A 15,403-nucleotide genomic window follows, 5' to 3' on the forward strand; every position below is an offset into this window, starting at 1 on the left:
CAGTCCGGCAAGAACTTCATGGCCAGACTAGCTTCGCAGGGATGCCCTCCCTTAGGGCGGCTCCCTCCTACATTGGCTTCCACGAGTGGCCAACCTGGCGGAGCGTCTGAGCCCTGCCCCTGACTTTTCTAGGGATGTCGGAGAATTTCTCCACGAATCTCCAGGAGGCCGAATGCCAACGCATTCGGCCCCCCGAAATTGGTGGGGAAATTCTCCGCCCCCCCGCCCCCCCCCCGGGATGGGACTTACCTCGTGCGAATGTCCCTCTTGGCGGTGGGTCCCGGCGGCAGCAGCGGCCGGTCTTCTGACTGGATGCCGCCGCCGCCATTTCCCACTAAAGTAAAAAAAAACAAAACTTGATAGGCTACATAAAGATTTACGTAGCCTATCACGGCTAGATTTTCAAAGTCTGCCGTGATAGGCTACGTAAATCTTTACGTAGCCTATCACGGCTGACTTTGAAGAGAAAAAAAAAGTGTGTTTCCCCCCCCCCAAAGTCAGCCGTGATAGGCTACATAATGATTTAGGTAGCCTGTCACGGCTGACTTTGAAAATCTAGCCGTGATAGGCTACGTAAATCGTTACGTAGCCTATCACGTTGTGTTTTTTTACATAACTTTTTTCTTTCGCGGCCGGAGAGGCGGGGCACTCCCCCCCGGCCAGAATTTCGGCGGGGAGGGATGGGGAGCCTCCCCCCTGAATTTCGGCCAGGAGGGGCGGAGCGCCTCCCCACCCACCAAGAATTTTGGGGGGAGAAATGGAGCGCCTCCCCCCCCACCAAAAACAGCTGCGGGACCAGGTAAGGGACTTTCGTCCATCCCTAGACTTTTCCCACTTCACTCTGTGATGGACCCAGCGTCCCTCAAGTCACGCCCCTTGCCCTCCTCCTCCGAAACTTGAATTCTCATGCAGGAGAATTCCCCCAGGCAGGGCCATCTGTGTGTCAGGGTCTTGGGAAGAAAGGTCTCCATATCTGGGCTCACAAGGGAGGGTGCCTCCCTCTGTTCTGGCTGTTCCCATTCTGATTCCAAATCTAAGCCGCCAAACATCTCCACATGCTCAGATTCATTCCTGACAATGGGTTTGCTCCAGAATTCCCACTCACCCTTCACTCGCTTTTTCCTTGACACTGTCAACTTGCCATGGTTATCCTGCTGTTTCCTGTGCTGCCTTCATTTCTTTCTGGAGCACAGAAAATCAGACTCGAGGGGCGGAGAGGGCATAAAAGCAGCATGATCTCTGTAGGTGAAGATTACCTTTCTGTGTAACAGAGCAACACGGGACCCCTTCCTCCTTGAGATCTCTGTCCCTGAGGGCCAGGCCTCCCAAAGGCAAATCTGTTCATAACAGATTACACAAAGGCAATCAGCACTCCACCCACCCGCCCCATAACCCAGAACGGTGTCCAGCATAATGAGGTGGCTGATCCCTTTTTGGCTCCATTAAACATCGGTGTCACTCTAAATAAAAGCTGTGCTGAAGATATTAGAAACAGTCAAATCTGACAATCCAGTTCTCAGCAGAACAGGGAAAGCTTCCCTGCTTGAGAGACCAGCAGCTGGAGAAATAGTGGTAGGAACAGTGAGCAACCTCATGCCAGAGCAATAAAATGTTTTGTACAAAGATAGGTTTGAAAGGAATTTCCAGCAAGTGGCTGGAAATGGCTCAGTCCATCTTGTTCTACCTCTAACCTTCCCAGGAGTTTCTCAGGCTGTCCATGGTGAGAGGGAGAATGCTGGGCTAGATGAAGCTTTCATTTGATCCAGCATAAGCATCCCATAATATGTTTATTTATTTACTTACAACATTTGTATACCGCTCCCCATCCAACCAGATTCTGGAGCAGTGAACACAAGAAGTACAATAGTTTAAAAAAAAAAAAAGATAAAAGCTTAAACAGCATACTAAAATTATTAAAAACAGAATGCCAATAAAAACCTTGCCAGTAAAAACCATGCCAATAAAAACCTTTCCTGGTCATTTACGGAAGGCTTCCTGGAACAGAACTGTTTTCAGGAGGTGCCAGAACCAACATAGGGTTGGTACCTGCCTGTCCTCCAGGGGCAGGGAGTTCCACAGAAAGGGAAGGTTTCCATGATTATTCTGTGAACTCGGAACAATTGCTGTGCTGGTTGTTTCTCATAAACAGAAGTAGGACAGCCACATGTCCTACTTTACAGAGGACGGTCCTCTATTTGAAGGCGTCCTCTGTTTGAATGTCTGTCCAAGCCCAGTTTAAAGATAAGGAACACAAAGAAGGGAGAGCAACAGCGGTGTCTTGAACAGTTGAACAGTTAGCACCTGGAGAGCGGACTGAGCAAGCACACAGGTCACCCAGTCAGTCTTCCCCACCAGCACCAGGTTTTGGGGGGCCCTCAGTAGGGATGACGAGGAACTCTGCAACGGATTCGGATTTCCTAGCTTTTTCCGAGTCACGGGGATTCCACAGACTTGCAGACCGTTTTTTTAACGGGGGAGGGAGGATTTGCGCACTTGCAAACAGGAACGAAATCCTCGTGCATCCCTTCTTTAAAAACCCAAATCCGTAAACGAGCAGATGATGGAACGAAAGATGCCTGACAATCCATGAAACACAGACAGAATGGATTCAACAAAATCTGTACAGCCCCAGCCCTTGGGCAAGACACCCTTAATAAGCCCCTCCCTCAGTGTCTGCCTTTTCACCACCATTGTCGCCTCATCCTCACTCTCACCATGGCTATCGCTGGCTTGCTTGCCCGGCAGAGAGCCAGGGAGCAGGGAGGCCATGGCATCTCCTCCTCCTTCTTCTCACTACCACGGTTGTCTGAGCCAGAGCAAGAGGCAAGTGAACGAGAATGTTGCAACGATGAAGGGGAGGAGCAACCCCAGGCAGAGCTTGTCAGGGGGCTCCTGATGGGGCGTGGGCTCTCAGCAAGTGCCTGACCATGCCAGCCTTTGAGGCCGGCCTCTTCCCCACTATGCTGAGATGGCAATTATTTCTAAATTTGAATTCATGCATATGGAAATTCATACATACATAAATTTTTATGGAAATCACTGTCCTCTTTTGTCCTCTTTTTTGGCAATGTCCAAGTGGCTACACTAAAAAGAAGGAATTTCCTCCCCTTCCCCACTAGATACTGCGACAGATGCTCAAGAGGCCCTCTGTTTTGGTGCTCGAGATGGCAAATGCACAGGGACCCCACACACACACGCCAGACACATGGACTCGGACATGGCGGAATCCTCCAGGAAGTACTTGTGTTGCAACAAAAAACAACAGTGCCCCCTTAAAGAGTAACAAATTCATTACTGCATCAGCTTTTGTGGATGGGAGTGCACATAATCAGATCCATGAAGTATTGTCCTTTTGGGGGGGGGGAATACTTTTTATTCTATTTTTTATCTTTACAAATGAAATAAACAATAGCAACAACCCAGTCATTATCTACAGTTTCCAACAATACAATATTCCTAAGAGGACACAGCTATAATGAGAGAAGAGGAAAAAAGAGAGAGACAGAGAGACAAAGAGAGAGAGAGAAAGAAAGGAAAAAATCAGAAGAAAAGGAAGAAGGAAGCAGAAGGGGAAAAGAAAAAATATTAAAAAGTTACTTCAAGGGATTAAATTTAAACTGCATTACACACAAACTTCAAGTATCATTCTATTTAAAAATTATACCTATATCATTGCCAATATTACACTTCAGTACAGCATAGGTAATCAACCTTAGATTTCGGTATCATATCATCAGTCTTATAGCAAGGAAGCAAACATACAATTCATTTCCACTAACCATATATTGCCCTTCAGTTAATATATAATAATAGAGCTTAAAAATTTAGCCAGCCAAAGATATTACCAATCAAAGTCTCATAATAATGAAAGTAATAATAGTAAAAAAAAAGAGATTTTTTAAGAAGAATAAAAAATAATAACAAATCACTAATATATTTTATACTATCTATATTTTAGATAATATCATTCATATACATATATATATATATATGTATATATATGAATGCATACATATCTATACACACCCAAATAAAAATTTTATGTACAATATATCATACATGCAGTATTGTCCTAAGCAATTTGTGTATGAGTGGAGAGAGAAAAAACAGATAGCATAAAGTTAAAACAAACAAATTAAAATTGATTAACACCTGTAGTTGGATTTTTTAAGAACAATTATCTGGATTCAGACTTCAGCTGATTATGGCACCTTAAAGACTATCACATAGATTATGGCATATGTGTTTATGGGCTGGAATCCGCTCATCAGCTGTGGCCTGAACCAGGATAACAGGTTTTCATCCTATTGCAGATATTAATTAGCTTACCAGCTACAGAATTTTTGTGTTAGTTAACTATCAACACTACGTTATGAATGGTCACTGTAATAATTTTACATTTATTTAAGCTTTAATTATCACAATCTGTACTTTGTGCATTTCATTTCCCTTTTTCTCCCATGCTTATTCCCTTTCCCCTACACCCGTGTGTACATATACCTGCCACCTCAGAACTGCACTTTACACATCTGAGGACACAAGCTTTAGTCTGAGGACCTGTTTTTAAGGTGCCAAAAAACTCCTTATGGGCTGTTGTGGCCGTTTTTAATGGATGAAGCTTTACAGGAGCACCCACCTCCCCTTCTCTTTGACAGGGCTTGCGCAGGAGAACGTCCTAGTAAACTGGGTTGCATCAAGCAGATCTGTCTATCTTTCTATCTTTCTCTCACTCATGCAACCTTCATGGTGCCCAAAATGCGCCACCTGAAGCAGGCACCCTTACAGTGAAGGCTGGTAGACCCTATGTCAGTGGGGCGGTGAATCCACTCCAGGTTTCGGTCAGAAGCAGTCAGAACTCTAAAGCACCTTGGAGAGCTCCTTCAGAGTTCTGATTCCGAATTTACTGCCCCACTGACATCAGAGCCACCAGCCTCCACTGCACCCTTAACTTGCCTTATTGAAGGCTCCCTTTACAAATAGATGCAGTGCAACCCTGAGTACAACTGGTTCCAGAATAGACATATTCCCATCCATCTGGACAACTGAATCATGCATCGCGATCATACTTTTTTCCAGGTGAAGACCTTTTTATTTTCCCAGGCATTTTAGCATTTTAGCTTTCTAAATTTTTAGCTTTGCTGTTTTAAATCTGTATTTTAAACTCCTGCACTGCTGCTAGGTTTTATTGTGGTTGTATTGTTATATTGTGGTTTTAATGTTCTATATATTTTAAATTGTTTTATTGTGTGCTGTTTGGTTTTAATTTTTGTGAACCGCCCAGAGAGCTTCGGCTATTGGGCGGTATAGAAATTAATTAAATAAAAAAATAAAAAAATTTCCTCCTCCCTTTGAATCCCAGGGCATAGTCTGAAGGCACAGGAGGCAGCCACTTCGCTGACGCTAAGAAGGTCTGGGACTGGTCAGTGCTTGGAGGGGAGACCACCTGGGAACCACATGTAGCCACCTTGAGTTCTACAATGGAAGAAAGGTGGGGTATTGATGTGATAAATAATAAATAAATCCCTGTTTTCGTGTCCTTTTAGAGGGCAGGAACTGTCAAATTATCGATTCTTCTAAGCCGCTCTGCAGTCATTTGACTGAAGAGTGGGATAAAAATGCTTTGAATGAAGGAATGAATACATATCCGTAAGAGTGGTCTTTCTCTGAGTCATCCCTTCACATATTATGCAGTGGCCATCTCAGGACTGGCAGGCGCAAGAGGGTACATTCAGCAGGGATCTCCAGCTCCCTGGCAAGTCAATGTGTACGACACCTGCAAACAAATTATTTGCCGCATTCACACTTTATGTTTCATAGGTGTACGCTGGACACAGGTAACGTGTGAAGAGACTCCTCCTTCCCCATCCCCACCCCTCTTTCCCATATAGGCCTGAAAGAAAGGCAAGGCGAGGCGGTCCTTCCGGGCAGCCAAGGAGGGAGGGGGGTTGGCACAGCAGCTGCTCCAGCTGGCAGCTGTTCTTTGAGATAAGAAAGGCTTCAGTGCTGAAGCCCTGGATTGGCACAAGAAGAATGCAGGGCACAGAGAGGGAGGGGAATGGGGAAGGAGGAAAACGGAGGAGACAGTGGAGCGATGGGGTCAGGGCTTAATGGGAAGCTTTGGCGACAGACATGAGAAAAAGCAAGAATAAAAGGAGAGCAGGGGTGAGGTGGGGGAAGACGGGAGAGAAACCTCAGAGTCCACAAACAGGCCAGTTCACATCACAATTACAAACAGTTTTCATATGTCCTTTTGCTGAGCGAAGACCTTTACAGCTTCTTGTTGGTTCATCCCTGCAACATTTCTAAGGAAGAAATGTGTTGGCATCTGGAGTTCTTTTCTCTCTCTCTCGTTAGTGGTGCCATCCCATCTTTGTTGTTGATCTCTTTGTTGACCTAATAAAGGTATTACACTAAAATGGATTTTGGAATCCTAAAAGCGAGCTCACATAATATGCAGGCTCCTCAATGAATGACAGCACCATCGATCAGCAACACACACACGAGCAAAACAGCTGCTGCAGGTCAAATGCTGGAGATAAGAATGTTCACATCACCTCTGACACAAAGCTTTTGAAGAAGGACGGTTCACGCATTCTGCTGCTGGACACTGAGAGGAGATCAACCATGTGTTGGCCTAGCATGTGTGAGCAGCCCTTGAAGACTGGCTGAAGATCCCCAACACCAGAATTCGATGCAGCACAGCCCATTTGTAATGGCTTTCTCAAAAAGATGCTCATAAAGATGATACTGATTGACTGGAAGAGATTTTGAGAGCAAGCCAATGGGGAGAGCGAAGAAGAGAAAAGAGGGGAATATGGGGAAGTAGTGCAAGGAGACATTCTCACTGGACACAGTCAGCATGCACAAGCTGGAGGCAGAAGCTGGGAGGCGGAGCCACAGACACTCCAAATCCAACACTTAGGCTGCAATCCTATACATACCAACTTGGGAGTATGTACCATTGAACTCCAAGGGACTTACTTCTGAGTAGACATGCATACCATTCCACTGTTAGCGTGAGAGACCCAGGCTCAATCACACAATAAAGCAGGGGTAGGCTACATTTGGGGGGGGGACTTTCTAAAAAAAAAAAACTATGCAAGCCCCACTCCTGCAGCTGCTGTGCCACCAGAGTTCTGCAGCGCAGCAGCAAAAAGGTGGCTGAGTTTCAGTGGCAAACTGCTGATTTCATTTGTCACTGTGCCACCAAATTTCGGCAGCACAGTGGGGAGTGGAAAAGAGGACTGGGGGGGCAGCATGTTGGCTGCAGGGTTACATGTTGCCCAGCCCTGCCCTAAAGCGAATCACTGGCTTAGACAGAATAAGTAGCATTTTTATAGCACATTCAGTATGTCCAAACCAGCTTCACCTCAATTATCTCTGTAATGTTTACAACAACCCTGGATGGTCCGTCGGTATAATTATGATCCCCGTGCTGCAGATGTGGGGCAGAGGCTGAGAATAGTGGGGTCACAGCAGATCACTGCCTAGTGGCAGAGGCAAGATTAGAACCAGATGACATGCTCTGTTCCTAGGCTGCACCAGCTTGTAGCTAGTATGCTGCTGAATATTTGCAGAACTGCAAAGAATTAGTACAAATATTGCCGTTAGAACTGGAATGATGACAGTCTCAGTTATGGAGAGCAGAAAGAGATGACCACAATTTGCATAGAATCATAGAATAGTAGGGTTGGAAAGGGCCTACAAGGCCATCGAGTCCAACCCCCTGCTCAGCGCAGGAATCCAAGTCAGAGCATCCCTGACAAATGGCTGTCCAGCCTCATCTTGAATGCCTCCCGTGTGGGGGAGCCCACTACCTCCCCAGGTAAATGGTTCCACTGGTGTTGCTCTATGTATATTGTACATAACTCTCTGTGGGGGATTGATATGACCCAAAGTAATCCAACTGGCCTCTGGTTTCCACCAGTCCCAGCCAGCACAGCCAACGGCCAGGGATAATGGATGCTGAAGTCCAACTTCATAAGGAGGGCCACCGATGGTGTAAATTGCCTGACTCTCCTCCCAGTTTCGTCATTCCAAGCCTACTCTGGCGTTTATTATTTGTATTTTTATTATTCAAGTTGATACACTGCTTTCCAAAACCCTATCAAAAGGCTGAACATAAAATACAATGGCATAAAAAACAACACTAAATATAGCAATAGGAACAATGCAATATGAATTAATCAGCAGTAACGCTGCACACTCTATTATGTGTCACACTTCAGGGAAAGGCTGTGTGAAGAGATGAGTTTTAAGAAGACGTCTTAATGTCAGAACTGTGGGGGCCTGTCTAACGTCAGTTCGTAAAGCGCTCCAGAAGCTGCAACACTAAATGCTCTACCGCAAGCGCCCCTGAGGCGAAGCTCTAGAGCATGTGGTACCCTCGGAAGCGCCCCCTGATGATGGCCGGGAAATAACGGGTAAGGCCATGAGGTCCCCTGGTCCCAAGCTGTTTAGTGCCTTATATGTTAATAACACCTGGGACTTGGTCCAGTCATTTAGTTGCACATTGCACAAGTCCCTTGGCAAGGAAGGGACAGTTCCAACCTAATGTAAATGCTCTAACATTGTGAGTGATTTCCCACGGAAGAATAAATGTGGAAAAAATTCTGGTTTGGCATTGAAAAATACACTTGTGTGCCCTAGGCAAGATTTGCGACTAGATTCCTGCCAGCTCCTCCACTCGTAGGTCTTTCCCAGAAAAGAGTTGTGGATCTTCAGTATACCCATGTATTCTGGTCTCCTTCTAAAAGCACTCCAATGGCAAATCTCTCTCTCTCTCTCTCTCTCTCTCTCTCAGAATCAGCCTAGAGACCCAAGTGGGCAGACATGGGGAGAACCCACTCAACTGTAGCAAAGTAATACCTGAATTGTCCCAAAATCTTTTCCCCCCTTAAAAACCAAATCGAACTATGGAGAAAGGATTGAAAAGCAGATGTAAAGTGAAAGGGTGAGATGAGAGAGGACTGTGAGAAGCACGCGAGAAGAATGCTGATACAGAGTACAGTATTCCATGGACTTTGTAATAGCAGCTGGAGTAAGAGGCAACAGCCACCAACTCCTATTTCCTCCCTGCTCCCCAACCCCCCACCTCTCTGGTGCTCTTTGGAACCAGGCTAGACGCATCTCCGTAAATGAACCCCAATTATAACAATACTTCATTGTGCTTTCAACTGTTCAGAGCAAAAGTTCACATACTTTTGATTAGTATGTTTTAGTATTAGTATGTTGATTGATCACAAGGATTAATGATTATCTCATTAATCCTTCAACAACAACCCTGTCAGGCAGAACAGTCTTTACGACTGTCATCATCGCCATGTTGCAGATGGAGGAGGATGGCTGGGAGCAAGCATCTAGTGAGCTTTGGCTGGAAAAAGATTCAAACCTGGGGTTCCTGATCCAGTCCCTTTGCCACTATGGTCAGCCTCCCCTAACCTCCAGATGTGTCGGACTACAACTCCCACCATCCCCAGCCAGCATGGCCAACGGCAGTGGGAGTTCACTGGCCCAGAGTCCATCTTGCTGCTAGATCCACATCTGGATGGGTACCCCGGCCAACTGGCACATGCCCCGGGCTGCCTTGGCGGATTCGACCCAAAGCCTCTCCTGATGTGGGGGGCGGCCGTCACCCCTCCCTGACAAGAGCTGCACGAAGGGGGCGGTGGGCATGGTAGCCGGCGTGGCTTGGAGATGGGAGTCGTGGTTCAGGCACTGGGCACATCAGACTCCTCTCCCGACCTCTTCCTCCCCCCTCCTGCCTGGCAGGGTTGTTGTGAAGTTCAAATAGAGACCAGAACTGCAATCATGAGAAGGGCTATGGGAAATTAATTGATTAGAAGTGGTTGTGGTCCGGATTTCCGTCCCGCGCTGCGGGCTGGTGCCCCTAGAGGGGGGGCGAGGGGGGGCGCCCTGCCACGGAGCAAAGCAGCTGGGGCAAACTTTCCCTCCTCCTGCCTTTCCTCAACGGGCAGCAGCGGGAGGCTGGCCGGGCCCCTTGGCACTGCGGGGCACCCTCAGCCTGGCGTGCCCCCTCCCCGCTTCGCCCTGCCGCCCCCGCCGCCCGCCCCGGGCCCCCCGTTACCTGCATGGCTGCTGGCTTGGCAGGGCCTCGGCGGGGCGGCGGCGGCGTCTCGCCGGAGCTGGCCGCGATGTCACAGCGCCGGCGCCGGAGCGCGCCTCGCCGCCCCCCTCCCGAGCTGGCCGCTGCCGGCGAGAATCCGCCCGCCGCCACCTCGCTCGCTCCTCGGCGTGCGCGGGGCCGGGCCGGGAGCAGGAGGCGCCCCGCGGAGCGCCTCTCTCCGGGCCGCCCCTGGGATGGGCACCCGAGGGGCTCCCCGCGCCGCGCCCGCCTCCGGCGCGCTCGGCCGCGCTGGCGGGCGCCTCCGGGGCTGCCCGCTGCCCTGGGCCGGCTGCGCTCTTGCGCTTCCAAGTCCGGGGCAGAGCGAGGCGCCTGCGGGGCTCCCGGGCTCGAGGAGCAGTCGCGCTGGGGAAGGGGCAGCCGAGATGACCCAGGGCTGGAGCGTCTCCTGGGAGGGAAGGGTGCAGCAGCGGGGCGGCTCCGCTTGGGAAACAGGCGAGGGAGGGGAGACGTGGCAGAGGCGCACAAAGTTCTGCACGGTGCGGAGAAGGTGGGCAGGGAGGCCTTTTTCTCCCTCTCCCCTAGTACTAGAACCCAATGGGTCACCCCATGAAGCGCAGCGGTGGGAGATTCAGGACAGATCAAAGGAAGGGCGCCTTCACACAGCGCGAACTATGGAACGCGCCACCACAGGATAGAGTGATGGCCGCCCGTTTGGTTGGCTTTAAAAGGCGGTTAGTCAAATTCCTGGAGGAAAAGGCTATCAGTGGCTACCAGTCCTGATGGCTATGCGCTACTTCCAGTACCAGGGGCAGTGAGCCTACATACACCTGTTGCTGGGGAACATGGGCAGGAGGGTGCTGTTTATTTATTTAAAACGTTTGCATCCCGCCCTATATCATTAAGATCTCAGGGCGGTGTACAGATGAAATTAATTTAAACCGTGTAAAACAATAAATAATTTAAACAGCTAAAATATATTAAATTATTAAGCTAGCTAATACCAATTTAAAATCTAAAACAATAAAACAGTTTTAAAAGTGTGCAAACTCAGGGAATCCAATTAGCACTCAAAGGCTTTGGTGAAAAGCCACGTTTTAACTTGATGCCGCAATGAAGCCAAGTGTCTGCTCCAATTGGGCCTCCAGTTGCGCTGTTGCCCTCATTTCCTGATTGTAGGTTCCTGGTTGACAGCTGGTTGGCCACTGTGTGAACAGAATGCTGGACTAGATAGACCCTTGCTCTGATCCAGCATGGCTCTTATGCTGAGAATGTGCTGGGGCGGGGAGCCCCTCATCTCCTTGTGCAAGTCTTCTGTGCCCTCCAATGCATCTGGTTCCCCTCATCCACCCACCCCTTCTGTTTGGTCCTTGCCAGCCCTGACCCTGCTGGGTACCTCCAGAGAACCCTTTCTCCTCCTGCCTTTCTCCAATCACCTTTGTGGGCACAAAGAACCTCACTTTCAAGAAAATGGATGCCTATTGGGTGTTTTGTTTTCAAAGATGCCTAGACAGAGCTTAGTCAGCTTGAGGACTTAGCCCCTGATTCGGTTTCCTGTGACTTCCCATGTCCTGGTTCCTTCATCTCAGTAGCTCAACACAGGCAGGGACACCAGCCTGCACACAGCCATTTCGAGAGCCAAAAACCCTTGCTGATCTACTGCAGATCACCCAGATATCTACCAGGGTACCTACAACTACCTTCTGCTCACCTCTACACGTCATTATTTGGGATCATACAAACTTGGCCACCATCTCCCATGGCCAGAGGTCAGAGATTTAAACAATCTTGGCTGATCAAATAGTAATTTAAAAATCTAGAACATCAATTCATTTATTAATTAATAGGTGGAGAACTGCATACATTTGCAAATATGCCTTTCTGTGTGCAGTGTGTTCTCTGAATGTAGTAATAATATAATGGCGCTGCCTACTCCCTTCTTTGCTGATCCTCAGCCACCTCCCCATTCTCACCAATAACACACAACCCCATCTTTCCTAGGCCTTGTAAGCTGACAATTTGTGTTCTTTAAAAGCAACAGCTGAGCAGCTAGAATATTCATGAACATTCCGCAGCATCCAGCACCTGAGTCAATGGTGAGCAAGGACTCGTTTGGATCTCCTGAAGCCAAGAGCGCTTGGAGCCAAGAGCTATGGAGATAGGCTGCAGCCTATCTTTACCAAAGTTTTCATTTGTTGAGTTTATGTGATTTGGGGGATAAACTCCAAACAAAAAACAAAAACACATACCAGTATTTATCTTCAAATCTACATTTTCTGTATCTTGTTCATCTCTGAGATGAAAGTGAGTATTCTAAAGGATTATCCAAAGCTGGCTTTGGATACACAAATAGATATGTAGATAAACAGAATCCAATGCAATGCATTCCCATTACATGCAGCTCTCTCACTTGTTAACATACACTGACCTTCCAATATGTACCTTATATACACTAAGTAAACAACCCATAAATAGCTCAGTCCTTTCCCCCTTCAGTCAAACAATCACTCACATCTAAACCCAGAGAAAACCATCATTAGCAATGGGAAACCTAGCCAGTGCTTATTTCATACTCGGCCAAAATACACGACATGCCTCAAGGCTGTTCCACTTGTTTTTCCTGCCAGTTCCTTTTTAAAACCCATTTCAGATGGAGGAATCAGGTCCAAGTGAGAAATCAAATTGTCAAATTGAGTAACATTCCAAAGTGCCATCAAAGCCACTTTGTTCCAAGTAAGGATGTGTCCCCATTAGGCCCTCTTGTTTGCTTCATCTTAGCACTGTGGTTTTTGGGCTTTGCTGCTGTTATAATTTTCATATCCACCAGCATTTGACAGAGGGGAAGAAAAGGTACAATTATGCTAGGGGGTGCAAACAAAAGAATCCAGCACCTGATCCTAGATGTAGGAAGCCAAGATTAAACAAGCATGCCACAGGAGCAACTGAGCAACACACACACACACACACACAGTACCCCGCCAAATATATTTTGGGATATTAACTTCATTTCCCTACAGTCTGCCGAAAACACACATATTCGTATTTAGATATTGAATGTTGTGCTTGTTAGCTAAAAGGTGATGCTTATGGCCAAGAAATATTGGATGAATATCCAACAAAATTGTCTTCTTTGGGGGGAGGGGAGGTGTCTTGAAAAAGAAAATGTTCAGATAATTTTTTTCCCGGAAAAAAAGCCTTTTTCTGGGAAAGAAATGTTGGCCCAGCAATACTGCAAATGGAGGGGTGGAGCCTGGTGGGATAAAGGTGGAGCCTAGTTGTGCCTGGGTGGAGCCAGAGGAGGGCACCAGGGGAAGTTGCTGGCTGAGCCTGGTGCCTCAGGGTGGAGCTCCGTGGTCATTATGGGCTGCAGTGAATGGCAAGAGCTCTCAAGCCCGGGAGAGAAGAGCCTGTCCCTTCTGCCATCCCAAGAGCAAAGCTGAAGCCCTGAATCTACTGCCAACCCTGAGAATGAGGAACGCTGAGTATGCCCCAAACACGATGGGCTGAAATGCAATTAACCTGCACAGCTTTGTTATGGAAATAGCAACCTCCTGGGGAAGTGAGAGCAGCTGACCATGGCAGGGTGGGGTGGGGCTGCTGAGGGGTGAGGAGGGGAAACTTAACTCTTCTTGCCAAAGTCCCAACAACCTTCTGCCGCTCAGAAGGTGCTATTTGCATTTTGCTCCCATTGGGACCAAATGGAGCTTCCCTTGAAATACAAATAGCATCTTCCAACAGGTGATTTTTCTGGCAGGGAGCAAAGGCTTAAACTTCCCCTCATAAGAACATAAGGACCTACATCACAGAATGCTGGGGAACATGGGTGGGAGAGTGCTGTTGTGCTCATACCCTGCTTGTGGGTTTCCCATGGGCAGCTGGTTGGCCACTATGTGAACAGAATGCTGGACTGGATGGACCCTTGGTCTGATCCAGCAGGGCTCTTCTTGTGCTATTATGTTATGTTCTTATTGTTCGTAGGATAAAATGGAGGGGTTTATGTAAGCTGGTTTGGGTTCCTTGGAGGGAAAAAGGAAGGATATAAATGTAATACATATACACATGCATGCACACAGCATTATAAGAGCCCTGCTGGATCAGACCAAGGGACCATCTAGTCCAGCATTCTGTTCGCACAGTGCCCAGCCAGCTGCCCACAGGAAACCCACAAGCAGGACATGAGTGCAACAGCATCCTCCCACCCATGTTCCCCAGCAACTGGTGTATGCAGGCATACCTCCTCTGGTCCTGGAGGTGGCATATAGCCATCTGGACTAGTAGCCATGGATAGCCTTCTCCTCCCCATCCCTGCTCCTGTAGTCCTGAGGCTGTTCAGGTTTCCCACCTCCTTTGTTATTTACATAACAAAAAACTTGCATAGTAATTACATTCACATAATTAACATCACATCTAGTTTGGCCCTAAAATGCATTGGATTGGATCCAGACTGAGTTAGATGCACTTAGTTACCATAAAAATCAGTGGGACTAGTTGCAAGTAACTTGTCCCACTGATTTCAATGGAACATACATTCAACTACTTCGGAGCACAACCCTATTCCACTGATCCCCCTGCAGGGCGGCCTTTGAAAGTTGCTGCAGCAGTGTAATTCCTCTGGAGGAGATGGAGTTACACCGGCAGAAGACCCTTTTCCTGGGGGAATGTTAGTATAGGATTCTTCTGTGAGTCTGGATCCAACCCATAGTGAATTTGAAAACTCAGCACACACCAGGAAGATCAGCTTCACATGAAAATTACCTCACTAATTAATATTGAGATATTAATTAATATTAACAATTGGGAGGGGAAACACATGCGCATGCGTGCGCACACAGGGTTCCCATTCTGGTGCCTCCTCCTTGGCCCTCTGCAACCAGAAAGGAGAACTGTATCAATCTCGGAGGCAGCAGACGTTGTCAAACTGTTGTTACTGAGTTTTGCTTTCCAGAATGAGTAGGTCTGTTTAACAGTTATGGACAATGGTGTGCAATTGTTTTAAGGATTACACAGAAATGAATAAGGAGTGCCTTGAACATTCTAAAGTAAGGATGGGAACCTTTTCCACCCCAGGGCCAAATTTGCTCCAGGCAAGTACATCAGGGGCCCAGACCAGCATTGGGCAGGACTGCTTCTCAAGGAGGAGTGACCCCACTGCTGGTATGAGCCCCCCCACAACATGATTGCCGCGAACCATACATACACTCATGCACACACACGCAAACACGCTCCCCACTCTTGAAGCACCCCCTCCCCCCCGCCAGCAATTCGACTTTTAAAAAGCATAGGTTGGCACTGATGGAGGGTTTTTAAAGGGCTGATTGC

General features: G+C 47.7%; 1 protein-coding gene across 2 annotated transcripts in view; it reads right to left on the reverse strand.

The window, feature by feature from the left end:
* Nucleotides 1-10,505, reverse strand: part of KCNIP3 (potassium voltage-gated channel interacting protein 3) — a 135,436-nt gene extending 124,931 nt beyond the window's left edge. The window contains exon 1 of one of the 2 annotated variants that reach the window (XM_084804178.1): nt 2,715-2,802. In XM_084804178.1, coding sequence (XP_084660304.1) covers nt 2,715-2,774 — 60 coding nt within the window. In that variant the 5' untranslated portion in view covers nt 2,775-2,802. Of the gene's footprint in view, nt 1-2,714; nt 2,803-10,087 lie in introns of those variants that run through there. The other variant, XM_084804181.1, reaches the window with a different exon arrangement.
* Nucleotides 10,506-15,403: the final 4,898 nt, after the last annotated feature.

This window comes from Heloderma suspectum, chromosome 6 (genome assembly GCF_057233095.1).
Source record: "Heloderma suspectum isolate Gila_16-S chromosome 6, 16-S_ref, whole genome shotgun sequence".
Classification (NCBI taxonomy): Eukaryota; Metazoa; Chordata; class Lepidosauria; order Squamata; family Helodermatidae; genus Heloderma; species Heloderma suspectum.